The sequence below is a fragment of the Protopterus annectens genome, chromosome 1.part1 (genome assembly GCF_019279795.1).
Source record: "Protopterus annectens isolate FY-2018-M chromosome 1.part1, PAN1.0, whole genome shotgun sequence".
NCBI classification, from domain to species: domain Eukaryota; kingdom Metazoa; phylum Chordata; order Ceratodontiformes; family Protopteridae; genus Protopterus; species Protopterus annectens.
In genome coordinates this window covers 185,165,452-185,190,830 of record NC_056726.1, presented here as the reverse complement: position 1 = coordinate 185,190,830, position 25,379 = coordinate 185,165,452, and the positions used below count along the sequence as shown (strand labels likewise).

Genomic DNA, 25,379 nt, shown 5'->3' with positions numbered 1-25,379 from the left:
CCATGGAAAGACTGCCTTACTGCCCAAAAGCCTACTCCATTGAGGTCCATTTTAGAAGTAGCCACATTGTCTTCTATTCACACCATCACAAAACACTACAAGTTGGATGCTTTCTCAAGGTCCATGACAGTGTTTGCTAGAACCATTCTGTCTGGCCTCCTGGATGACTCCTCTTCTGGTGCCATTTAACCTACCACCTCCTTTCTCTACAGCTCTGGGAATCGCCCATTTGTTACTGCAATACTGAATCAGTCAGGACATAGTACAGTTGTGTAAGAAATTGCCATAACAGTAGATGCCCTGTTGATCATTGTTGCACTATTCCTTCCTTCCAAGCTATTCCCTCTTTCTTTACTCATTAACCTCTCATTGGCATTAACACTTTGCCTTTCCTAAGCATATAAGCACATTCTACACCACAAGATCTTATTTTCACAGGGGAGCTTGCTTACTTCAACCCAAGCCCCTCCTAGTTGACCTTTCTCTTATTTGGTCTTCAGGCTAATGCTAGTTTAGAGATGGTCTGGGGATCTGTTATGTACATTTGTTTTTATATCCCGACATCTATGAGCTGAGGTCATTGCATGGACATATGTCATACTAAGGTAAAGCTTTGGTACCCCGGCAGGACATCACAGAGCAAAATCCATCCGATAAGAATACTGCAACAGTGATCAGTAGGACAGTTACTGTTATGGTCAGTTCTTACACAACTGTACTGTCTTACTGTGTTTGCTGCTCTGTAAAGGAATGATTCTGTATAGATCATACTTATCTTATTACTGTCTACTTTTGTCTGGTCGGCCCCTCTGTTATGTCCCTGCTTTTAGAGTTGTTTGCAGTTGGGCACGTTTGCATTCATATAACGTTGTGCCATGTAGGTTTCTGTACTGTACTTTTTTTAGTTAAAAAAATTGCCTTGTTAGTAGTTGAGGGCAAAATGTTGTAATGATAGGCTTGGCATACCCTCCTAATGCACTGCATGGCATCCATCAGAACAGGGCAAGCATACACATCTGTCCATGTGATTTCTGAGAATTATCAAATTGTGAAAGGCAGGATGGTTGTTTAAATCTTAGAGTCATAAGTGAGAGTTCTCCTTTCAAACCATTTGATATCAAGTGCATATCTGTCATCTTTCATGTTCCCATGTCTTGATGTTATTATTTGTCTCTTATCTGGCCTTTTGCTCCTGCATAACTTGACCATCAGCTATTCCCAGTTGTCATCCTCCATGTCTAATACTGCATGTCTGCATGTCTTATGGATATTTCTTACCATTGCAGTTTTCAGTTCCATCACAGAATCCTGACTGTCACAATATGTATCCTGTCTTCACTTGTGTTTTTGTAATTTTAAAGTTTTGTATTTTTGTGTGTTTTGAGTAATATTAGCTTGCTTTTTTAACATGGAGACTGGACAGCTAATGTCTTCTGAATTTTTCCAGTGTCACTCCATTGAATGCTCACAAACCTAAGAAAAAGAAAGCGTACAAGGATCTGGCAGAAATGATCAGGAAGTTCCAAAAGGAGAAGGAAGCTTTGCTGAAAAAAGACTCTAATCCAAAACCACCAATGACTGTATCCCTCAAACCACCAGCACCTTCAGCTAACACAGATATTAGTGACTTAAATCTTGGCCCAGACCCTGAACTCTCTTTTCCAAATGAGCTCCTTCAGGAAGCTGCCAGTGCCTTTGATCTGCTTGAAGATATTGATTTTGATAAACTGTTGGACAGTGCTACAGATGGCGGCAGTCCTGGTTCTGAATGTGGGGAAGAGAACGGGAAGTCTTCTCATACAGATAACACAACTTTGCAAGTAACTATCCCAAAGCAAATACCTCCCCTACCAGAAGGTCTGCCTGTTTCTCTGGAGAAGCGGATTGAGGATCTCCGAGAGGTATGTATTTTATAACATTGTATACACATACACACACACATACACACGCATATATATATATATATATATATATATATATATATATATATATATATATATATATATATATATATATATATATATATATATATATACGTCCATATATTTTTTTCCTCTGTTTTTTTTTTTTGTTTTTTTTTTTTTTTTATTGCCATGTATGGATCAGTGGCACACAGTAATATACTGCTGATGTTTCAGTGTCTGTGTTCACCATTTGGATGGATAATCCAGGTACCAAAGTGAGCTTTGTTTGAGCCCAAGTCTAAAAGTCATGTGAACGTTAATTGAGCATATATTTAGAGTAGAAGAGCAAAGATGAGCTTTAATATACTGTGTCCAGAAGCAGACCTTCACCCTTCACTGCAGTTACCCAGGGTTTTCACTGACATTATTTTAATCTTCCTGTCATTATATAAAGAAAGTAATTGCTCTTTATGGTTGAGTACAAACTTATTTATAGAAAAAAGTCTAAATATTTTCATGAAAGTAGAATGATTTGAACATATTTTGTATTAGTCAGGTTTGTATTTCTGTAATGTTTCTCCCTCTTTAAAGTGTGTGTGTTTGCACGTGGGTGTTGAAATGTGTATGTGAATATCTTTGGAGTGTGTATAGATTACTAGTATTTAAGATGAAAAGACTTGAATTTTTAGGACAGTCGTAATTGCCTTAAGATGGTTTTACAATTATCTGGATTATGTTGAGCTTTAATAATCTTAATAAGATTTGGAATGTGGTACTTGACCAGCAGTACAAATTTTCATTGCATGTAGTGATCAGAAGTGATGGTAAGGGGGTATGACAACAAATATGAGGGCTTTACTTGGACAGCAGAATAATTTGTTTCTAATAAATTTATTTTCTACAAAAATAATTTTTTTGGTAGATAAGAACAGCTTGCCTCAAGGGACTAAGAAAATCTGAAAGTGTTCTGCCCTGCAGATGACAATTGGATGATTAGCTAGAACTTGCTGGCCATCTGTTGATAGTAATACATTAACCTATAAAGTCAACTCACGAAATGAGTTAACAAAAGAAACTGATTTAGTGCATTACTTGCCTCTGATTATTCATTGCTTCAAAGGAGTTGTAAGAATTGCTGGACAGTCTGTTCCATTAAGGTATCTGGAGGACAGATAATAGTTTAATATATCACAAATTCCTAACTGAATGTTTATCTACAAATTATGTAGTACACAGTGTTTTAATACTGTACAGGCACTCAGTAGCACTGTAAGTACAAATTTATTGCAGGAAAAAAACAAAAGAAGAGAGTCCAATGGAGCAATCAGTTTGAGTACAAGCAGATTATATGAAGCAAATCGAGAAAGGGTCTTTCTGTGAGAGAGACTACCATCTTCAAAGAAAGGACACTTCTTGCTGTCATTATTAAAAAGTTCATGCTCATTTTGAGTCCCCCCCAAAACACCTTTATTGAATTATCACTTGTGACAGATACATTTGCATTCATTTAAAAGTATTCACACTGTAGTTAACATAAACAATCTGATGTCATTCTTCATCTATTCTTGACTGATGGGTTACTGTTCCGACCCTCGGAACCGATCCAACCGATGTTCTTCGTGTTTCACTGTTGCAGTCATCACATTAGGGTTATCCCTTCCAAGATAGCCCTTGGCTGGCCCGAATACCAGAGGCTTAGTATTTCTGAGTCGGTTGCTGTCACTTGAGGACTGACGCCAGGTTGTCAGTAGTATAAAGTAAGGCAGCCGACGCCATTACATCAGTCTTTCTTGCCGTGGAGCCCGAAGCAGAAGCAGTTCACACAAGGGCCGGTCGGCCGCTACCTGAGTTTTCATCTACCGAATTGAAGTTGAAGTCTTCTAAAGCTAAGTACCCCATTGGGGATCCTTTTTTCTTGCACTAACCGATGTCAGAAAAAGTTAATTGTCTCACCTGTGGAAAACAAATACCACACCGAGGCTTCCACTCTTACTGCATCACTTGTTTAGGCCCAGACCACAACGTCCCTCATTGTTGCTTCTGTACTTTGTTCAACGCCAGAACTATACGTCGTCGGGCCCTTATTGTAGCCATATGTTTTCACTTACAGTCCTCTAATTCCGATATGGCTTCGGTAAGCCATCCGACAGCAGATCTTCCGAAAAAACATAAAGGTAAAGAAAGAGACAGACTGCACAGGTCCAAACATACCGACAACACTTCCATTAAGCTAGTCATCAGTTCTCCCGTCTTCAGTGAGGCGCTTTCACAACCCCTGATGCCCGCTTCTTTTGATTCGCAGGCCACTACCGAGACCTTTTCAGAGTCTGGTATGCCGCAAAACTCTTCTTCAACTAAGGATCCCGCAGTCGTCTCAACCTTGGTTGGGTCCAGAGCTGCTGAGCAAGCACCGGCTTCCGAGGAAGCCCTCCCCACTATTGAATCTTGGCACAAACCGACGTCTTCTTTCACGACTACCGTTCTTTCTAAAACTACCGAGTTTCTTAGGCCCCGGGTATGAACCACACCCAAGAACCCGATGACCCACTCTCAGGCGCCTACTGCCTTGCCTCATTCTCAAATGCTTAAAATGGTGGAAGACCTTATCATGGTGATCAGGGGAAGCCAAGCTACCCCCTCCAAAAGGAAAAGAAATCTGTCCCCTCTAGTTTTGTCTGAACAAGAATTAGATGAATCTGATGCATCTGAATATGAAGACATGCAACCCCTCTCCACTTATGAGGATTCTGATGCAGAGGATTCCATTCCTTCAGCCTCTCCCCAGAGGATTTTTCCTTTGGGGAAGCCCTACATACCTTAATGGAGCATTTCCAATGGGAGAGTCAGGACTACCCTCAGTCTAAAAAGAGACTCAGAGAATTCCTAAATCTTCCACAACACATACCTTTGGCCATCCCCCCAGTTCTGGATGTTGTGGAGGATGTTTTCCTCAAATCCAGCTTGACTTCTGACACCCTTCCCTCCTGCTCCCAGAAAACCAGGCAGGTACTGTAGAGTACCTGACTCACACATATCTTTTTAAAAATCCTACACCTGACCCTGAAGTAATTTCTCAAGGACCAAAAGGAATTAAAGCAGTCTCTACTAAGAATGCCACCCCCTCAGACGGGGATTCCCGAGCATTGGACAGATGGGGTAAGAAAGTATACACCTCAGCTACTTTTGCTATCAGAGCACTAAATTGTCAGTTCCATAAGCTGAAATTTCAACAACATACCTTGGAACTCCTTAAACAAAAATGTCTTCCTTTCCTGCTTGGGCAGAATCTAAAGATTTGTAAGAGTTAATGCATTCTGGAAGTCAAGTAACTAAACACACATTGCACTGTGGTTTTGATGACCTAGAAGCTCCTTGCTGGGCAGCAGTCACTGGATCTGTCATTAGAAGGCATGCATGGCTTAAGGAACAGCCCCTGCCAGATCATGTCAAATCTAAATTATTGGATGCCCCCTTGCACAAAGGTAACTTATTTGGCACTAAGGCAGAAGAAGTATTAAAAAAGATGGAAGAAAAAGCAAAATCTCTGCAAACAGTTAAGGATTTCTTGCAGGTCCAGCCCCCTAGGTTCAGCAGGCATTGTCCCTCCAAACACCGGTCCTTTCCTGCTCTCAGTAAACCGGCCACCCTAGGCCTCATGGAAGCAGACCCCCCCCCCCCGACAGCAGCCCCAGGGAATGCAGAGATCTAAGCAGTGGACTACCTCTTCTTCAAAACCTTATGGTAAAAACTCACAATGACTCATCTCCTCCACCACCTCCCTCTGCCCACCTTCACTTACCCCTACTAGGAAAACTCTCCTTTCACTCAAGCACCTAGGCCACCATCACCATGGACCACTGGGTTCTGAACATTGTGTCTCAAGGATACAAATTTTCCTTTCACACCCTTCCAATCCCAAAAGGGTTCCCAGATCTACCACCAAATCAGTGGGCAGAGACTCGAAAGCAAATTCTTTCCCTGCTCTCTATGAGGGCAGTAGAGCACGTTCCTGCAGAACAGATAGGCCAAGATTTCTACTCCAAACTTTTTCTGGTGCCCACAAAAGAGGGCACCTGGTGGCCCATCCTCGATCTATCCTTTCTAAACACCTTCTTGGTGATTCCAAAATTCATAATGCTCACCCTCCCGCAGCTGCTACCCATGCTCTCCAAGGATGCTTGGCTAGTCACCCTAGATCTAAAAGAGGCCTACCTCCACGTTCCTATCAGGGAATCATGCAGGAAATATCTCCGCTTCAGGGCAGGATCACAACACTTTCAGTTCTCTGCGCTTCCCTTTGGCTTATCTACTGCTCCCAGAGTTTTCACAAAATGTCTGGCTCCGGCCATTGCCTTTTGCAGACAAAGAAATATTCATATTTACCCATAGTTGGACGACTGTCTTATTCAGGCAGACAGCCAGGAGAAGCTGCTCAAGCACCTGTCCTTTGTAAAGACCCCACTAACCTCCCTAGGGTACACAATCAATGAAAAGAAATCCAAACAAGTGCCCACCCAAAGGATAATCTTGGGCGCAAGTCTGGACACAGCTTCCCAGATGCCATACCTTACTCCAGAGAAACACATTTTCCTGACAGACTACTTCTCTCAACTAGCCACAAGGCCCCAGCTAATTGCAAGGAAGATCCTGCAAGCTGTGTGGTTTATGGCATCTTGCGTACTACTCATTCCATATGCCAGACTGCATATGAGGAAACTTCAGGGTTACCTAAAGAGCCTTTGGTGCCAGCACACTCAAGATCTGGAAACTCTTCTACCTATAATACCTTGCCTCAGAAAATATTTCTATGGTGGGCAACAGCATGCTCCCACAACAAGGGAATGCCTTTCTCCCCACCCCCCCTGCCGCCCAGACACTCATCATAGACACATCAGACTACGCTTAGGGTGCATACAGGGCCACTGGAGCCCACAGCAAATCCCTCTGCACATCAGTCAAAAAGAGATGATGGCTGTGCAGCACGCCTTGATAGCTTTCAAGTCCCTTCTCTCTCCAGGGGCTCTCCTGATCAACACAGACACCACCACTGTGATGTGGTACATAAACAAGCAGGGAGGGACTCGCTCCTACCCTCTGTGCAGGCTGAACATGACCCTTTGGCACACAGCCTCTGCTATGCAACTACACCTGTTAGCACAATTCCTACCAGGCTTTCTCAACTCTCTGGCAGACCAGTTAAGCAGAAATCTTTTGGATCCACACAAGTGGCAACTCAACAGAAGCACCTTCACCCTAATAACTCAGAAATGGGGAACCCTGAAGGTCGACCTGTTTGCCTCCCACACCCAACCATAAGCTCAGCAAATTCTGCACCAGGGAGCATCACTGCATGGCTTGTAAAGTGGATGCCCTGACCTTCCCCTGCGTCAGTCTATTAGTTTATGCCTTCCTTCCCCTACCTCTCATCTCTAGGGTACTGCTCAAAATAAGGGGGGAAAAACCAAGGACCATTCTGATAGCTCCAGACTGGCCCCGCCAGCACGGGTACCCCTTGCTGCGCAGCCTGTCCTTGCTACCCCCATGGCATCTTCCTCAGATTCCAAACCTCATGACCCAGAGGAAGGGGGAGTTCTTGCATCCCTAATAACAGACACTTAGTTTGGCAGCTTGGCTTATTCCCTAACCCCGAACCAATCTGCCGACCTCAGTAAACAGGTTCTGGATGTTATCTGTGAGGTCAGACGTTCTAGCACCAGAAAGTCTTATGCTGATAAATGGAAAAGGTTATGCACCTGGATCTAGGCTAAGGGAGCCAGTACGGCACAACCCTTCCTCCCTCTCATCCTGGATTACTTCACTGACCTACTACACAGTGGCTTCTCTTTCTCCTCTATAAAAATTCATGCCTCTGCTATTTCTGCTCATTTTTCCACTGAGCAGCCCCTTTTCTCACACCCTTTGATAACAGTTCTTAATAGGGGCTAGCAACTTGAGGCCACCAACACCAGCTTGGGAACTTAAATTTGTATTGGAAAAGCTCACCCTGCCCCCTTTCAAACCAGCTTCTTCTGCAGAGCTAAAATTTCTCTCCTGGAAGACAGCATTACTTCTGGCCATCACTTCAGCCAGAAGAGTCTCTAAGCTGCAAGCACTCGTGGCGGTGGAACCATTTATCATCTTTCATGCAGACAAGGTATCCCTCAGTACCAACCTATCCTTCATGACCAAGGTGGTGTCCAGTGTGGCTCTCAACCAATCCATTCATTTGCCAACCTTCTTTCCTAATCCCCAGAACAAGGGGGAAAGGATTATTCACTCTCTAGATGTGCACAGACAGCTCTGAGTCTATCTAGACAGGACTAAATCCTTCAGAAAGTCTGATCAATTGCTGGTTAGCTTTGCTACAGGGGCAGAAGGCAAAGCCATCTCCAAGCAAACAATTTCCGGGTGGATAGCACACTGCATCCATTTCTGCTACAAACAGCATGGAAAGCCAGCCCCCAAGGGGGTCAGGACACACTCAACCAGAGCAACCTCCACCTTTGCGGCTCTCTTCAGAGGAGTCCCCACCAGGGACATCCTGGAGGCTGCACCTGGACATCTGTTCACACTTATACCAAGCATTACCACCTGCCTCTCTCCTCCAAATCCAGGCAGGGTTTGCCTCTGCAGTCTTGCAGGGCATCCTAGCCAGCCCCTAGTTTCTTTGACTGCCTCCATCCTTTTCCTCAGCTTTGGGAATCAACCCAAATGTGATGACTGCTAAAGTGAAACATGAAGAACAATAATACAGTTGTGTAACTTACCATAAATGTAGATGTTCGAGTGTATTCACTGTTGCAGCCCTTGCCCCCCCCCCCCATCTCTTCTATTTTTCCTTTTATTATTATTCTAACTTGTTGTTCTCCTTTCCTTTCAAGGGACTTATTAGTATTCATTTTCCACTGGTGGGGTTTCTTCCACCAGACCCTGGCCTTCTACAGGTTAGGGCAAGAAAAACTGATGTAATGGCGGTGGCTGCCTTACTTTGTACTACTGATGACCTGACATCAGTCCTCAAGCGAAAGCAACTGACGCCGAAATACTAAGTTTCTGGTATTCAGGCCTGCCAAGAGCTACCCTGGCAGGGATAACCCTAATGTGATGACTGCATCAGTGACTACACTTGAACATCTACATTTATGGTAAGTGTACACAACTGTACTTTATATAGCTCGTTCCAGCCCATAAAACACTTGACTTAATAGTCTACCCAGAATGCCTCTCTCGACATTACCTCAGATCTCATTTGCCGCTCTTATAGAAAGTTGCGTCAGCCAACTTTCTGTCACAGCTAAGTATATTTTTGAAATTATATATTTTTCTCCAACTTCCTTATTTCTAGCTATCTCAAGTATTTTCAAACCTATTGTCTACCCTTTCTTATACTGCGAGTGTTTTGTTCCCTTAACCTAGTACCACTTGGTATTTCTGGCCTACCACAGTTGGTAGATGTTCTTCGTGTTTCACTGTTGCAGTCATTACATTTGGGTTGTCTGCTTGCAGGTAGCCCTCAGTCGGCCTGATTAACAAAGTCTTGGGTCTTGCGTCGGTTGCTTTCCCTTCTTCCATGACGTCAGGTCGTCAGGGGTATAAAACATGCAGCCGAAGCCATTACATCAGTCTTTCTTGCAGTGCGGTGCCTGAAGCAGAAGCAGTTCACAAGTGCCGGCCGGCCGACTCCTGAAATTTTAGTTTTCGAGTTTCAGAACTGAAGTCTTCAACTAAAGCTAAGTACCCCATAGGGAAACATTTTTCTTGCTCCTTTCCTTACCGATGTTAATAAAAGTTAATAATTGCATTACTTGTGGAAAGCAAATACCTCATAAAGATTTTAATTCGTACTGTATTCCTTGCCTAGGCCCTGACCACAACGTACCTTGCTGTCAGTTTTGTGCTTTATTTAATCACTGCACTATCAGTCGTCGGTATATTTTCGCCTCTAAATATTTCGTTTCTCGGTTTAATTATCCAGAAATGTCGTCTGTTAGCCATCTGACTACCGGGATTCCGAAAAAATGCAAAGATAAAGACAGACAAGCTGCCAAGGTCCAAAACTGCTGACGACGCTTCTCCTAAGCCAGTTGCTAGTTCGCCGGTACTCAGTGAGGTGCTTTAGCAGCCCCTGATACCCGCTACTTCTGATTTGTAGGCCTCTACTGAGACCCATTCGGAGTCCGGTATGCCATGAGATGCTTCAACTATGGAACCCGCTGATGTCTCTATGGTCCGGAGCAAGTTGTGCAGGCACCGGTTTCTGAGGGTGTATTCAGGCCTACGGACTTGCATATTAAACCGACGCCTCCTTCTTCACTTAGGCCTAAATCTCGAACCATGCCAAAAAAAAAAAAAAAGACGCCCAGGCCACATGCTCAGGCCTCTATGCCAAAAAAACAAATGACAATGGCTGAAGATCTAATAACTCTAAAGGGTAGCCAACCCCCCTCTCTTATAAGAGGCCTAGGACTGAAGTTGTTTATGAATCTTCTGACCAGGATTCTGTTTTTTCTGATTCTTCTGATGATCTGGATTTGCCCTTCTCTACTTATGAGGATTCTGATGCTGAGGACTCTATTCCCTCTGCTTCCCCTCCAGAGGATTTTTCTTTTGGTGAAACCTTTAGTACTCTAAGGGAGCATTTCCACTGGGAAAGCCAGGATTTTTCTGATTCAAAAAAGAGGCTCAGGGATTTCTTACTCCTGCCTCAGCATAGGCCTTTAACTATCCCTCCTGTACTGGACATTGTTGATGATGCTTTTTCGGAATCTAGTTTGGCCCCTGATTCCTTGCCTCCTGCTCCCAGGAAACCTGACAGATTCTACAGGGTCCCTGAGTCACACAAGTTCCTTTTTAAAAATCCTATTGCGGATCCAGAGACTATTTCTCAGGGGCCCAAGGGCAATTAAGGCTTCTACTGCTAAAAATCCTACCCCTTCTGATAGAGACTCCAGGGTGCTGGATAGATGGGGTAAGAAGGTTTACACTTCTGCAACCTTGGCCATTAGGGCTTTAAACTGCCAGTTTCATTTATTTTTATTTATTTATTTTACATTTGTTGGCCGGGCTACTCTTTTTGGATATATGTCCATTTTCAGTAGAGACCTGGGCAGAAAAGTTCCACATAAAACAGATAAAGAAACAGAATGTTAAAACTTCAGTTACAGAACATTAAAGTTACAAATATCTTGACAGACAAAAAACAGGTGTTACAAGGCAATTTAGCATACATGGAATACAGTAGAACATGTAGAATAAACTTGAGTTAAGATAACCCTTTTTGATTCCCAGCTCAAGGTTAAGAGTAAGCAACATGAGAACAGACTAGTTAAAACCAGGATTGGAGAGTTGGTGGGGGGGACTCATAAAAGAGACAGAGAGATGTCAATTCTGGCTTTCCTGGGTACAATAAGTACAACTAGAAGGTAGAGGGCTTAAAGTGGCAATAAAGTGAGTAGTAGCATAGGAGAAACTGGTAAAGATGAAAATAGACAGAGAAAGTCTTAGTTAGGGTTAGTACAGGGACATAGCCAGTGGCTGGTAAGGTGTGATTTGAGCTTCTTTTTGAAAAGTGTAGTAGAGGACAGAGATGTATGTTCACTACGAAGTAGGTTCCAACTTTTCTTCACAGTGTTGGAGAAAAGGGAATCTCCTGCTTTATTGTTGGGTTTATGTCCGGATACAAGAAGTTTATTAGCTGAGTGTAGGTTTGAAAGATTTTTATATGGGCTGATTAGACTTGTGAGAATTGGTGTTTTATCTAGGTAATAAAGAGTTTTATGGGCAATAATCATTTGATGGAATAAGATTTGATTATGCAATTCAAGCCAACCCAGTTGATTCAGATATTGTCAGTGGTGGGTTCTAAAAGGGGAGCTGGTGGCAAATCTATCAATATTATTGTAGGAGATTGACAGCTTGTGGAGGTTGGTTTTGGATAGATTTGTATATATAGGAGATATATTTCATATGTTAAAGTATCAGCAACGTATTATTGGATTGGTTAAACAGAAAATGATGTTGATTCCTGATTGTGTGGAAAATAAAGAATTACAGTATTTAATGCATTCTGCTGAACAGGTTGGAAAACATACTTTGCAATGTGGTTTTGATTCATTAGAGGCCACTTGCAGGGCTGCTGTTACTGGGGTGTGCTCAGAAGGCATGCTTGGCTTAAGGAGCAATCTTTACCTGATCATGTTAAAGTTAAATTGTTGGATGCTCCCTTAAATCAGGACTGCCTTTTTGGCAATAAGGCTGAGGACGTTCTTAAAAAGATGGAAGATAAAGCTAAATCTATGCACATTGTTAAAGATTTCTTGCAAGTTCAACCTCCTAGATTTAGTAGGCACTGGCCCTCTAAAAATTGGTCCTTTCCAGCCCCTTCCAGGTCTTCTCAAGCCAAACCCAGACACAGCAGGAACCCTAAGTTTCAGTCTCAGTGGACACACAGGACTAAGCAGTGGGGGGGGGGGGGGGCTCCACTTCTAAATCTGGGAGTAATAAGACTCACCTGTGTGGTAAGCTCTCTCAATGACTTCCTTTTAAAATTTCCAAGCACTTATCATCTGACTGCCCCTTTGGGGGGAAGATTGCTCTTAATGCAAAGAACTGGGAGCTCATTACCCAGTACAAATGGGTTTTAAATATAGTGTCCCATGGATACAGAGTTCACTTCCACACATTGCCAATGCCAAACAGGTGGCCGGACCTACCCCCAAACCAGTGGGCAGAGGCCCAAAAACAAGTACTTTCTCTTTTAAGCATGGGGGCTATTCATTTGGTACCAGAAGAGGAAAAGGGACAAGGTTTCTCCTTGAGACTTTTCCTGGTACCCAGAAAAGACAATTCATGGCATCCTATCCTATCTACCCAAATGTAATGACTGCAACAGTGAAACACGAAGAACATAGTACAGTTGTGTACACTTACCATAAATGTAGATGTTCAAGTGTATTCACTGTTGCCGTCCTGGTTTCCCTCCCTCCAGCCCCCTATCTTCTTTTAGTTATACCTCTATTTTCCTTTACTATGCTTAAAAGCTTTTTGGTTATTTGCTTTTTGTTGGAGGTGTAACCTTGTATATAATTGCTTCCCATTATGGGGGCACCTGACATCTGGGGCAAGAAAAACTGATAAACTGGTGTCGGCTGCATGCTTTATACCCCTGACTACCTGACGTCATGGAAGATTTGACAGCAACTGATGCGGGACCCAAGACTTTGATAATCAGGCCGACTGAGGGCTACTGCAAGCAGATAACCCAAATGTGATGACTGCAATAGTGAATGCACTCGAACATCTATGTTTATGGTAAGTGTACACAACTGTACTTTAGTTGCTCTTAAGTTTATAGTGTGCTGTATCTTTCCACACATGGGCGTCACGACTTTCTCTTTCCTCCTTTTTCTTCACTTTTCTTTCTTACCATGTCAGAGAAATCTGACAAACCAGTGTTTTTTAAAAAATGCACTTCCTTTGCGCGCAAGATCCGTGTATCTGATGCCCACAGGGAGTGTGTTAACTGTTTGGGTCCTGCTCACCTTCAAATAGATTGTTCTATCTGCAAGGCCTTTCTCCCTTAGACCCTTGCAGATAGATGTAATAAACTTGTTCTCAGGAGTCTTATCCCTCCTTCTCCTCCTCTTCCTGTCTTTGTTTCTGTTACAGGGGCTCACCCCCCCCAAGAAATCTATGGAAGCCAGGGACCGTAAGAAGCAGTCCCCGGACCCCTCCATGTCTTTGGAGTCAGAGCCTCCTAAGAAGGCCCCTAGAGCGTTGGAGCACAGTTCCCTGGCTCCGATACCAGTCTGTCTCTGCTTCATGCCCCTGCCCCTTCCCCCATTCGGGGCTGGAGCCGTCGGAACTAGACTGTCCCCTAGGGTCATTTTACCCAGGTACTGTCAAAGACCCTCCACTCCAACCTTGTCCGTTAGGTACTGTCTGAGTCTGTCAGAGAAAGAGGTGGACAGATTGATGAGGAAGTTTATCTGTATGCAGATCCAGATGGAGGTCTTCCCAGCTCCATCTCTTCTGGGATCTACGAGCAGAGCTTCTGCCTGTAGGGTTATCTCTTCTTCTCTAATCCGGCCTACCATTTTGGACTCACGGATCCTTCAGCCCCTAGTGCCAGTCTGTCTGCCCTGATAGTTGTGTCTGCTTCAAGTCCTACTGTGTCCTTGACTCACTCGGTTCCAACCATGTCAGGGCCAAGCGCATCCCGGAGTCAAAACCTCAGTGTCAAGTTTGGAGGGGATGATTTCCACTCTGAAATTTTCTGAGTTGTCACTTTCCCTCAGTGCCTCAGCATTTGACAGCTCAGCGCCGACTCCCCCCACTGAGCTGTGGGCTGTTGATGACCGGGAATGATCTGCTCATGATCCCTCAAGACAGAGCGGTTTTCTTCAATACTCCAGCAGTCCTTCTGGCTTCAAGGTGATGGAGAGGGTCCTCTCCACCCCTAGGAGACCTCCGGCACCTACCGTTTCAGATCCACGTTTTCCCATTTAGGACTGTTTGTCGTAGGCCTCTCTTCTGCCACCAGGACAGCTGGTTCCACAGGGCCTTCAGTCTCTTCTACCTAGGGAAGCCCAGACCTCTTCTGACACCTTCTCAGAGCACCCCACTGAGGAGGTTCCTCGGACGAGAAGGTGCAAAAGGAGGGATCTGGATTCCCAGGAAGAGTCTCTCATGATGGATACTGACTTCGATTAAGGGGAGGGACCCCCAAGATCTTCACCTGATGTCTCATTTGGAGATACATTAGAGATTCTTCATCGGAGAAGTGGTCGGTCGGCTCCAAATCCCACCCTGGATGAGAAGGTGTTCTTAGGCCTTCAGGACTGGCTCATCTACATCCTGGTGCCCCCCCCCCCCCCCGCAGGTCCCCTTGTGACCTGGTATCTGCACAGGCATGGAAGGAACCAGACGCTGCAGAACCTATCCCGAAAAGATCAGACAAGATCCTTAGTGCTCCCAAGGACAGACCTCGCTGGACAAAGGGCATTGCAGTAGATGCCATGGTGGTGGCAGCAGCCACCAAAAAAAGCTTGCACAGGAAAGCTCTACTGTCCATTCCCCTAACAGGGAATCTAGGGCTATGGACAGATTCGGACATTTGACCTCAAAGCATTGAATTACTTTGCCCACTTTACCAGGGTGCAGAGCAACTTACTTAAGGAACTCTTTAGCTCTGGCCCTGAGTCCATGGCACCGGAGGATTGGACTTCCTTTACCTCTCGTATGGCCACTCTGCAGTCCATTTCCAACACTTCCATGAGGTTGATTTCTCACACAGTTCAGGGCACCACTAGGGCTGTTGGTTCTGGCATTGCTATTCGGCACCATGCCTGGATGCGGCTGTGTGACTTCACAGAACCCTTTAAAGTGTCTTTTGTCAGTGCCCTCTTTGACGGTTCCTCCCTTTTTGGACCAACTATATGTGACACATTTTCCCGCAACAAGAAAGACAAAGACCCTGTCTGCCATTGGGATCTGCTTCTCGACCCTGCAAAGATGTTCTTCGTGTTTCACTGTTGCAGTCATTACATTCGGGTAATCTGCTGGCTGGTTGCCCTCAGTCGGCCTGAATAACAAAGTCTTGGGTCCTGCGTCGGTTGCTGTCTCCTCTTCCATGACATCAGGTTGTCAGGAGTATAATACATGCAGCCGACGCCATCTTAATCTGTCTTTCTTGCCGCGCGGTACCCAAAGCAGAAGCAGTTTGCAAGTGCCGGTCGGCTGACTCCTGAAATTTTCATTTTCGAGTTTCAGAATCGAAGTCTTCAAACTAAAGCTATGTACCCCGTTGGGAAAACTTTTTCTTGCTCCTTACCGATGTCAGTAAAAGTTGTTAATTGTATTACTTGTGGGAAGCAAATACCTCATAAGGATTTTCATTTGTACTATATTCCTTGCCTAGGCCCTGACCACAAAGTGCCTTGCTGTAGGTTTTGTGCCAAATTTAACCAGCGCACTGTTAAGCGTTGGTATATTTTTGCTTCTAAATACTTTGGTTCAAGATTTAACTATCCTGAAATGTCATCGGTTAGCAATCCGACTACCGGAATTCACAAAAAACGCAAATAAAAAGGCAGAGACAGACCGTCGAGGTCCAAAACCGACGGCAAAGCTTCTCCTAAGCCAGTCGCTGGTTCGCTGGTACTCAGTGAGGCGCTTTTGCAGTCCTTAATGCCCGCTACTTTTGAGTCGCAGGCCTCTACCGAGACCCATTCGGAGTCTGGTATGCCACGAGATTCTTCAAGTATTGAACCCACGGCTGTTTCTCCCTTGGAGGGGTCCGGAGCTGTTGAGCAGGCACTGGCTTCTGAGGGTGTTTTCAGGCCTAAACATTTGTATATTAAACCGACGCCATCATCAAAAACAAGGCCAAAACCAATTTTTATGTCTAAAAAACTGACGCATGAGCCACGTGCTCAGGCCCCTATGCTTAAAAAACAAATGATCAAAATGGCTGAGGATTTAATTACCTTGATCAGGGGCTCCCAACCCCCTCCTGCTAAGAGGCCTAGGCAAGGCCCTGATTATGAATCTGATTCCTCTTCTGATCAGGAATTTTCTATTCCCCCTTATGAGGACTCTGATGCAAAAGAATCCATCGCTTCTGCTTCCCTTCCTGAAGATTTTTCTTTTGGAGAGACTTTGCATACCTTAAGGGAACATTTCATTGGGAGAGTCAGGATTTTTCAGAATCCAAAAAGAGGCTTAGGGATTTTCTTCTTCTTCCTCAGCATAGGCCTTTAGCTATACCTCCTGTTTTAGACATTGTTGATGATGTTTTCTCAGAATCCAGCATGGCTCCTGATTCCCTGCCTCTGACTCCTAGTAAGCCAGACAGATATTACAGGATTCTTGACTCCCACAAGTTTCTTTTCAAAAATCCTATTGCTGACCCTGAAACAATTCCTCAGGGTCCCAAGGGTGTTAAGGCTTCTACTGCTAAAAATCCTACCCCTTCTGATAGAGACTCCAGGCCGCTGGATAGATGGGGTAAGAAGGTTTATATGTCTGCAACCCTGGCAATCAGGGCATTAAACTGTCAATTTCATATGCTTAAATATCAACAGCATGTTATGGGCTTATTGAAACAGAAAATGATGTTGATTTCTGATTGTGTGGAAAATAGAGTTACAGGATTTATTGCATTCAGCTGAACAAGTTGGAAAGCATACTTTGCAATGTGGTTTTGATTCCTTGGAGGCCACTTGCAGGGCCGTCGTAACTGGATCTGTGATAAGAAGGCATGCTTGGCTCAAGGAGCAAAATCTGCTTGATCATGTTAAAGCTAAATTGCTGGATGCTCCTTTACAGGCAGGACAGTCTGTTTGGTAATAAGGCAGAAGAAGTTTTGAAAAAGATGGAAGACAAAGCTAAATCTCTGCAAACTGTAAAAGATTCTTTGCAAGTGCAGCCACCCAGGTTCAGTAGGCACTGGTCTACTAAGAATTGGTCCTTTCCGGTACCCAACAGAGCTGCTCAGGTGAAAACCCAGACACTCCAAGGGCTCCAGGTTTCAGTCACAAGGTTCTTACAGGACAAAACAATGGGGTGAGTCCACCTCCAAATCAGGAAATAGCAAAGCACCACCCTAAGGTAAACAGTCTCAATGACTTTCCTCTGCCATTTCCAAGCACTTATCTTTTGGCAGCCCCTTTTTTTGGGGGGGGGGGAGCTAGCACGTCATGCTTAAAATTGGCATCTAATTACCCAGGACAAGTGGGTGTTAAATATAATATCCCAGGGGTACAGATGTAATTTCCACACCTTGCCAACTCCAAACGGATGGCCAGATCTGCCTCCAAATCAGTGGGCAGAGGCCCAGAAACAAGTCCTGCCCCTCATGGATATGGGGGCTATTCAGCCAGTACCAGAAAAGGAAAAAGGACAAGGTTTTTATTCAAGACTTTTCCTGGTACTCCGAAATGACTAATCATGGCGTCCAATTCTGGACTTATCCATTCTAAATACTTTCCTGGACATTCCAAAATTCAAGCTGCTGACTCTACAACAGCTACTGCCTATGCTAGGCAAGAATGCCTGGTTGGTAACTCTAGACTTAAAAAGGCTTACTTGCATATCCCAGTCAGGGAATCTTTCAGAAGATACCTCCGCTTCAAAGCAGGCTATTTGCATTACCAGTTCTCTGCAGTGCCCTTTGGATTATCTACTGCGCCCAGGGTCTTCACAAAGTGCCTGGCACCAGTGATTGCATTTTGCAGACAAAGAAATATTCAAATTTATCCTTATCTGGATGATTGTCTAATTCAGGCAGAGGACAAGGACACTCTTCTACAACATCTGGCATTTTTAAAAAGGCTTCTAACATGCCTAGGGTACACCATAAACGAAAAGAAATCACAACTGGTACCCTCTCAAATAATTACATTCATGGGTGCAAGCTTGAATAGAACTGCCCAGATGGCTTACCTCACGCCAGAAAAACAAGTTCAATTGATAACAAGTGGCCACAAAAACCCAGCTATCTGCAAGACAAATTCTGCAGGCTTTCGGGTTCATGGCATCCTGCATTCTACTAATTCCATATGCAAGACTGCATGTGAGGAAACTTCAGTGGTACCTAACAAGCTTATGGAGTCAACATGGTCACAGCCTGGAAACAATGATTCCTCTCATTCCTTGCCTGCAACAGGAGTTCCTTTGGTGGGCAGAGGCCTGTCACTACAACAAGGGACTGTCATTCATTCTACCCCCTGCCACCCAAACCCTGACTACAGACACATCAGACTATGCTTGGGGGGGCCCATCTGGCAGGGAGATGCATTCAGGGCGAATGGAGCCCGAATCAAATGCACATCCATATCAACCAGAAAGAAATGCTAGCTGTACAGAATGCTCTGAAAGCCTTCAAGGACTTCCTTCATCCAGGACAACTACTGATAAAGATGGACAACACCACAGTTATCTGGTATATAAACAAGCAGGGGGGTACCCACTCCTACCCCCTTTGCAGACTAGCCATGGCCTTGTGGAACACAGCCTTGAATTACCATATACATCTACAAGCTCAATTCTTGCCAGGAAGGCAAAATACTCTGGCAGACGACCTAAGCAGAAATCTTATGGACCCTCACGAATGGAAACTGGATCCACAAATCTTCAGCATATTGACACTAAAATGGGGGAGCCCAGACATGGATTTTTTTGCCTCTCCCCAAAACTACCAGTTAGACAAATTCTGCATAAGAATTCATCACAAAAAAAGCTTGGAACGTGGATGCTCTATCCTTCAGCTGGAAGAACCTATCAGTCTATGCCTTTCCCCCTCTGCCTCTGCTCTCCAAGGTTTTACTAAAAGTCAGACAGGAAAAACCAAAAATGATTCTGATTGCTCCAGACTTGCCTCGCCAACACTGGTACCCACTTCTAAGGAATATGTCACACCTTCCTCCATGGTACTTGCTTCATACACCTCATCTTTTGTCTCAGCAGAACTATCAAATTCTGCATACTCCGCTCCAAACTCTGAATCTTGCAGCATGGCTAATTAACTAATTTCACCAATCACATCTGTCAGTAAACCTGTGTTGGATGTCATTTTGGAGGCTAGAAGGCCTAGTACTAGATAATCTTATGCTGATAAATTGAAGAGATTCTGTGACTGGAACCAAGCACAAGGAATAAACACAGCAATGCCCAATATTCCTCAGATTCTGCAATATTTAACTGAGATGCTTCACAAGGGCCTATCTTTTTCTTCTATAAAAATCCATGCCTCTGCCATCTCGGCTCATTACAACACAGAGCTTCCTCTCTTTTCTCATCCCCTGCTAAAGCAGTACCTCAAAGGGGCCAAAAATTTGAGACATCACAGGAGAGCACCAACTCCTGCATGGGACCTCAATTTTGTGCTGGAAAACTCACCCTACCTCCTTTTGAACCAGCTGCTACTGCAGACATAAACTTTCTTTCTTGGAAGACAGCCTTTCTTTTAGCAGCCACTTCAGCTAGATGGATTTCAGAACTACAGGCTCTCATGGCAGTGGAGCCTTTCATTATCTTTTATCCGGACAGGGTGGACCTCAGGACCAGTCCTTCTTTTATGCCTAAGGTGGTATCCAGTGTGGCTCTTAACCAGACCATTCATCTCCCAACTTTTTTCCCAAATCCGCAGAACAATGGGGAGCGGATTCTGCATTCATTGGATGTACACAGACAACTAAGATTCTACTTAAACAGGTCAAAATCTCTAAGAAAGTCTGAGCAACTACTGGTGGCATTTGCTGCAGGGGCAGAGAGGAAGGCTATCTCAAAGCAGACTATTTCAAAATGGATAAGCCATTGTATTTGTTTCTGATACATGCACCATGGTAAACCTGTCCCCAAGAGGATCAGATCCCATTCCACCAGGGCTGCATATACTTCTGCAGCTTTTCTCAGAGGGCTTCCTACCAGAGACATTCTAGAAGCTGCTACTTGGAGCGCAGTTCATACGTTCACAAAACATTACCATTTACCTCTCTTTTCTAAATCCAAGGCAGGCTTTGCCACTGCTGTCCTGCAGGGCCTTTATAGCTGGTCCTAATGCTGTATAATTCCATCCTCCCATTTATAGCTTTGGGATTCTACCCAAATGTAATGTCTGCAACAGTGAAACACAAAGAAGATAGTACAGTTGTGTACACTTGCCATAAATGTAGATGTTCGAGTGTATTCACTGTTGCAGTCCGGGTTACCCACCCGCCAGCCCCCTTTTATCTGTATTATTATACCTCTTCTTTCCTTCACTATGCTCAAAAGCCTTTTTGGTGTTTTTGCTTTTAGTTGGAGGTAAATTTTTTGTGTTCTAAATTACATGCATATATATATATATATATTTTTTTTTTTTTTTTTTTTTTTTTTTTTTTTGCTCCTGACATCTGGGGCAAGAAAAACTGATTAAAATGGCGTCGGCTGCATGTTTTATACCCCTGACGACCTGACGTCATGGAAGAGGAGACAGCAACTGAAGCAGGACCCAAGACTTTGTTATTCAGGCCGACTGAGGGCAACCTTCCAGCAGATTACCCGAATGTAATGACTGCAACAGTGAATACACTCGAACATCTACATTTATGGCAAGTGTACACAACTGTACTATCCTTCTCCAAGAATCACTGCTGGGGAAAGAAGGTGTGGTTCAGAAAATCCTAGTGTCCTTTCCACAATGCTCAGGGTACATTTTTCCCCCAGGATAGAGGGGGGGAATAATTTTAGTGGTAGACGCCACCCTTTGGGAAGAGGGGGTCCACTGAATCAGGGATTTCGAGATTCTCCCTCAGAGAAATCCTTACAAGTATCCCTGAGGTGTTGCCTGATTGTCCCTCTCTGGAGGCAGTCTGGGCACAATGCTTCTTGCACCTGACAACTGGTTAGCCATCACAATTGAACGATGGGTGCAGGATGTTATATCCAGAGGTTACTCCATTCCCTTTTTAAATCCCCCAAGTCCAAAGAACACCTCCCTGATTTTTTTTTAGTTCTAAAAAAAAGGGGACTTCAGGCCCATACTGGACCTGACTTAACAGAACAAATCATTGAGACACACAGAGTACAGGATGGTCATGGTTCAGTTCATCCTTCCCTTTTTACAGAAGGAAGACTGGATGTGCTTGATAGACCTGAAGGATGTGTACTATCATATCAAAATGACCAGATACTCCAGAAGCTGTCTCCATTTCAGGAAAGGAGCCAGTCACTACCAATTCCCCATGCTTCTATTTGGTCTCACCACAGCCCCCAGGGTGTTCACCAAATATATGGCAGTGTTCGCAGCTCACCACAGACTGAACGGATTCCACGTCTTTCCTTACCTGGACCGCTGGCTACTAGTCGCACCATCCAGGCATCTACTGATCCAGGCTAAGGATTTTCTGTTAAACTAGCCCATGCTTTAGGGATCACCGTAAACCTTCAGAAGTCACAATTACAACCTGTTCAGATGATGGATCTTTTAGTGGCCCACTTGGACACAATCAAAACCCTGGCTTTTCTTCCACAGGACAGGATTCTTTCTCTGTGAACACGTCAAACAAATGTTAGTGGTACCAGTCCCTACAGCAAGTATGGTTCTCAGGGTTCTGGGTTCTATGACTGCAGCAATTAATTACCTTAGTACCAACAGCTCAGTTACATATGAGAGTTCTCCGGTGGGCGTTGCCTATCCAATGGTCTCTTCTGCATTACCCCTTCAGTCTTCCTATGAAAATGTCTCAGGTGTGCAGGAATTCTCTTTTGTGGTGGCTTCACGATCCAGAAGTATCTCGGGGTCTACCTTTCATTCTTTCCACCATCTTTGCCACATTGACCATGGATGCCTCCCAGCTGAGGTGAGGGGGGGCATACTTGGGACGGACAGTCCAAGGCACGTGGCCTCCCCAGGAGACCAGTCTGCATATCAGCATCCTAGAGGTGAGGACAGTTCTTTTAGCGTTGCAAGCCCTTTACTCCCTTCTTCCTCCTCTTCCTCTGAAGACAGTTGCCATTCAGACTGATAACATGTCTTTTGTGTGATATCTCAGCAAGCAAGGTGGAACCAAGTCCTACCCCCTTTGGAGAGAAACGATGAGAGTGTGGCAATGGGCTGACTCTACCACAAGTTTTCTAGTCACAACACACATTCTGGGGGAGCACAACTTATTGGTGGATGGGCTCAGCAGGGTACTTCTGATGCCTCACGAGTTGTCTCTGAATCAGTCAGTGGCAAACCAGATCTTCCTCAGATGGGGTCACATCTGCTGTGACCTACTTGCTTCCCCTTTCAACAACAAGTGTAGCCGCTACTTGGCCCTGATCCCTCCATGTTTGGCTTCCAGGTTTACTTTATGCATTTCCTCTTATCCCAATAATTTCCAAATTTCTTCAGGAGGCACACAGGTTGAAGAGCAAAGTGATTCTCATTGCCCCTTTTTGGCCTCAATAAATTTTGTTCACCTTCCTTTGTTCTGATTTTATTTGCGCTCTATGGACCCTAGAACCACGTCCAGACCTTCTGCCTAACCCTTCAGGGCAAATTCATCCAGATCTTCACAGTTTTCAACTAACCACATGGTTTCTCCAATTCCAATGATGGTTAGCCAATCCAGGCTTTCTTCCCTTGTCCAGAAATCATTTTTTTCTCATAAGTCTTCTACCTGAAAAATTTATAAAAGTAAGTGGAAAAGATTTTCCATCTGGGACCAACAGCATCACATTGATCTGCTTATGGTGCCCATTTTGGCAGTGTTGGATTTTCTGACTGGTCTTCTTCATTCAGGGGTCATTTTCTCTGCCATGAAAGTTCAGATGTTCTTCGTGCTTCACTGTTGCAGTCATTACATTTGTGTAATCTGCTGGCAGGTTGCCCTCAGTCTGCCTGAATAACAAAGTCTTGGGTCCTGCGTCGGTTGCTGCCTCCTCTTCCATGATGTCAGGTCGTCAGGGGTATAAAACATGCAGCCGACGCCATTTTCTTCAGTCTTTCTTGCAGCGCGGTGCCCGAAGCAGAAGCAGTTCACAAGTGCCGGTCGGCCGACTCCTGAAATTTTCGCATTCGAGTTTCAGAATTGAAGTCTTCAACTAAAGCTAAGTACCCTGTTGGGAAAACTTTTTCTTGCTCCTTACCGATGTCAGTAAAAGTTAATAATTGCATTACTTGTGGGAAGCAAATACCTCATAAGGATTTTCATTTGTACTATATTCCTTGCCTAGGCCCAGATCATAACGTGCCTTGCTGTCAGTTTTGTGCTAGATTTAACCAACGCACTATTAAGCGTCGGTCTAAATATTTTGGATCAAGATTTAATTACCTGAAATGTCGTCGGTTAGCAATCCAACTACCGGAGTTCACAAAAAATGCAAAGAAAAAGACAGAGCCAGACTGTCAAGGTCCAAAACCAACGACGAAACTTCTAAGCCAGTTGCCGGTTCGCCGGTACTCAGTGAGGCACTATTGCAGCCCCTGATACCTGCTACTTTTGAGTCGCAGGCTTCTACCGAGACCCATGCGGAGTCCGGTATGCCTCGCGATGAGTATTGAACCCGCGGATGTCTCTCCCTTTGATGGGTCCGGAGCTGCTGAGCAGACACCGGCTTTCGAAGTTGTCTTCTATTTCTAATTTATTCTATCTAAAAATTCTATTTGCTACCCCCCCGCTAAGAGGCATAGGCAGGCACTGATTATGTATCTTCAGATCAGGTTTCCATTCCTTCTGATTCCTCTTCTGCAGGAATTTTCTATTCCACCCTATGAGGATTCTGATGCAGAAGAATCCATCCCATCTCCTCCTGAGGATTATTCTTTTGGAGAAACCTTGCATACTTTAAGGAAACATTTTCACTGGGAAAGTCAAGATTTCTCTGAATCAAAAGAGAGGCTTAGAGATTTCCTTCTTCTTCCTCAGCATTGGCCTTTGGCAGTACCTCCTGTATTAGACATTGTTGATGTGTTTTCGGAATCAAGCATGGCTCCTGATTCCCTACCTCTGGCTCCTAGTAAGCCAGACAGATGTTACAGGGTTCCTGACTCCCACGAATTTCTGTTCAGAAATCCTGCTGCTGATCCTGTGACTATCTCACAAGGTCCCAGAGGTGTAAAGGCCTCTACAGCCAAAAACCCTACCCCCTCTGATAGAGATTCCAGGGCGCTGGATAGAAGGGGAAAGAAGGTTTATACGTCTGCAACCTTGGCAATTAGGGCCTTAAACTGCCAGTTTCATATAGTTAAATATCAACAGCATGTTATGGGCTTATTGAAACAGAAAATGATGTTGATTTCTGATTGTGTGGAAAATAAAGAATTACAGGAATTCTTGCATGCAGCAGAACAGGTTGGAAAGCATACTTTGCAATGTGCTTTTGATTCCTTGGAGGCCTCTTGCAGGGCCGCAGTTACTGGATCTGTGATTAGAAGGTTTCCTGGCTCAAGGAGCAAAATCTGCCTGATCATGTTAAAGCTAAATTGTTGGATGCCCCCTTGCAGCATGATACTTTGTTTGGTAATAAGGCAGAAGAGGTTTTAAAGAAAATGGAAGACAAAGCTAAATCTATGCAAACTGTAAAAGATTTCTTACAAGTGCAGCCACCCAGGTTCAGTAGGCACTGGCCTACTAAAAACCGGTCCTTTCCTGTGTCCAACAGAGCCACTCAAGGCAAATCCAGGCGCTGAAAAGGCTCTAGATACCAATCACAGTGTTCTTACAGGTCAAAGCAATGGGGTGCCTCCACCTCCAAATCTGGAGGAAACCAAGCACAACCCTACAATAAGCAGTCTCAGTGACTTCCCTCTACCTTCACCAAGACCTTCTCTTTTGGCAGCCCCCTTGGGGGGGAAATTAGCACTTCATGCTCAAAATTGGCAGTTAATTACCCAGGACAAGTGGGTATTAAACATAGTATCCCAGGGGTACAGATTTCATTTCCATACTTTGCCAATTCCAAACGGTTGGCCAGATCTGCCACAGAATCAGTGGACAGAGGCTCAGA

General features: G+C 44.4%; 1 protein-coding gene across 4 annotated transcripts in view; it reads left to right on the top strand.

Annotated features, from left to right (window-relative positions):
- UBN2 (ubinuclein 2) overlaps positions 1-25,379 on the top strand; it is a 2,968,476-nt gene that overhangs the window by 900,559 nt on the left and 2,042,538 nt on the right. For all 4 annotated transcript variants that reach the window (XM_044074031.1, XM_044074022.1, XM_044074006.1 and 1 more), the window contains one exon: positions 1,448-1,901. In XM_044074031.1, coding sequence (XP_043929966.1) covers positions 1,448-1,901 — 454 coding nt within the window. The remainder of the gene's footprint in view (positions 1-1,447; positions 1,902-25,379) is intronic.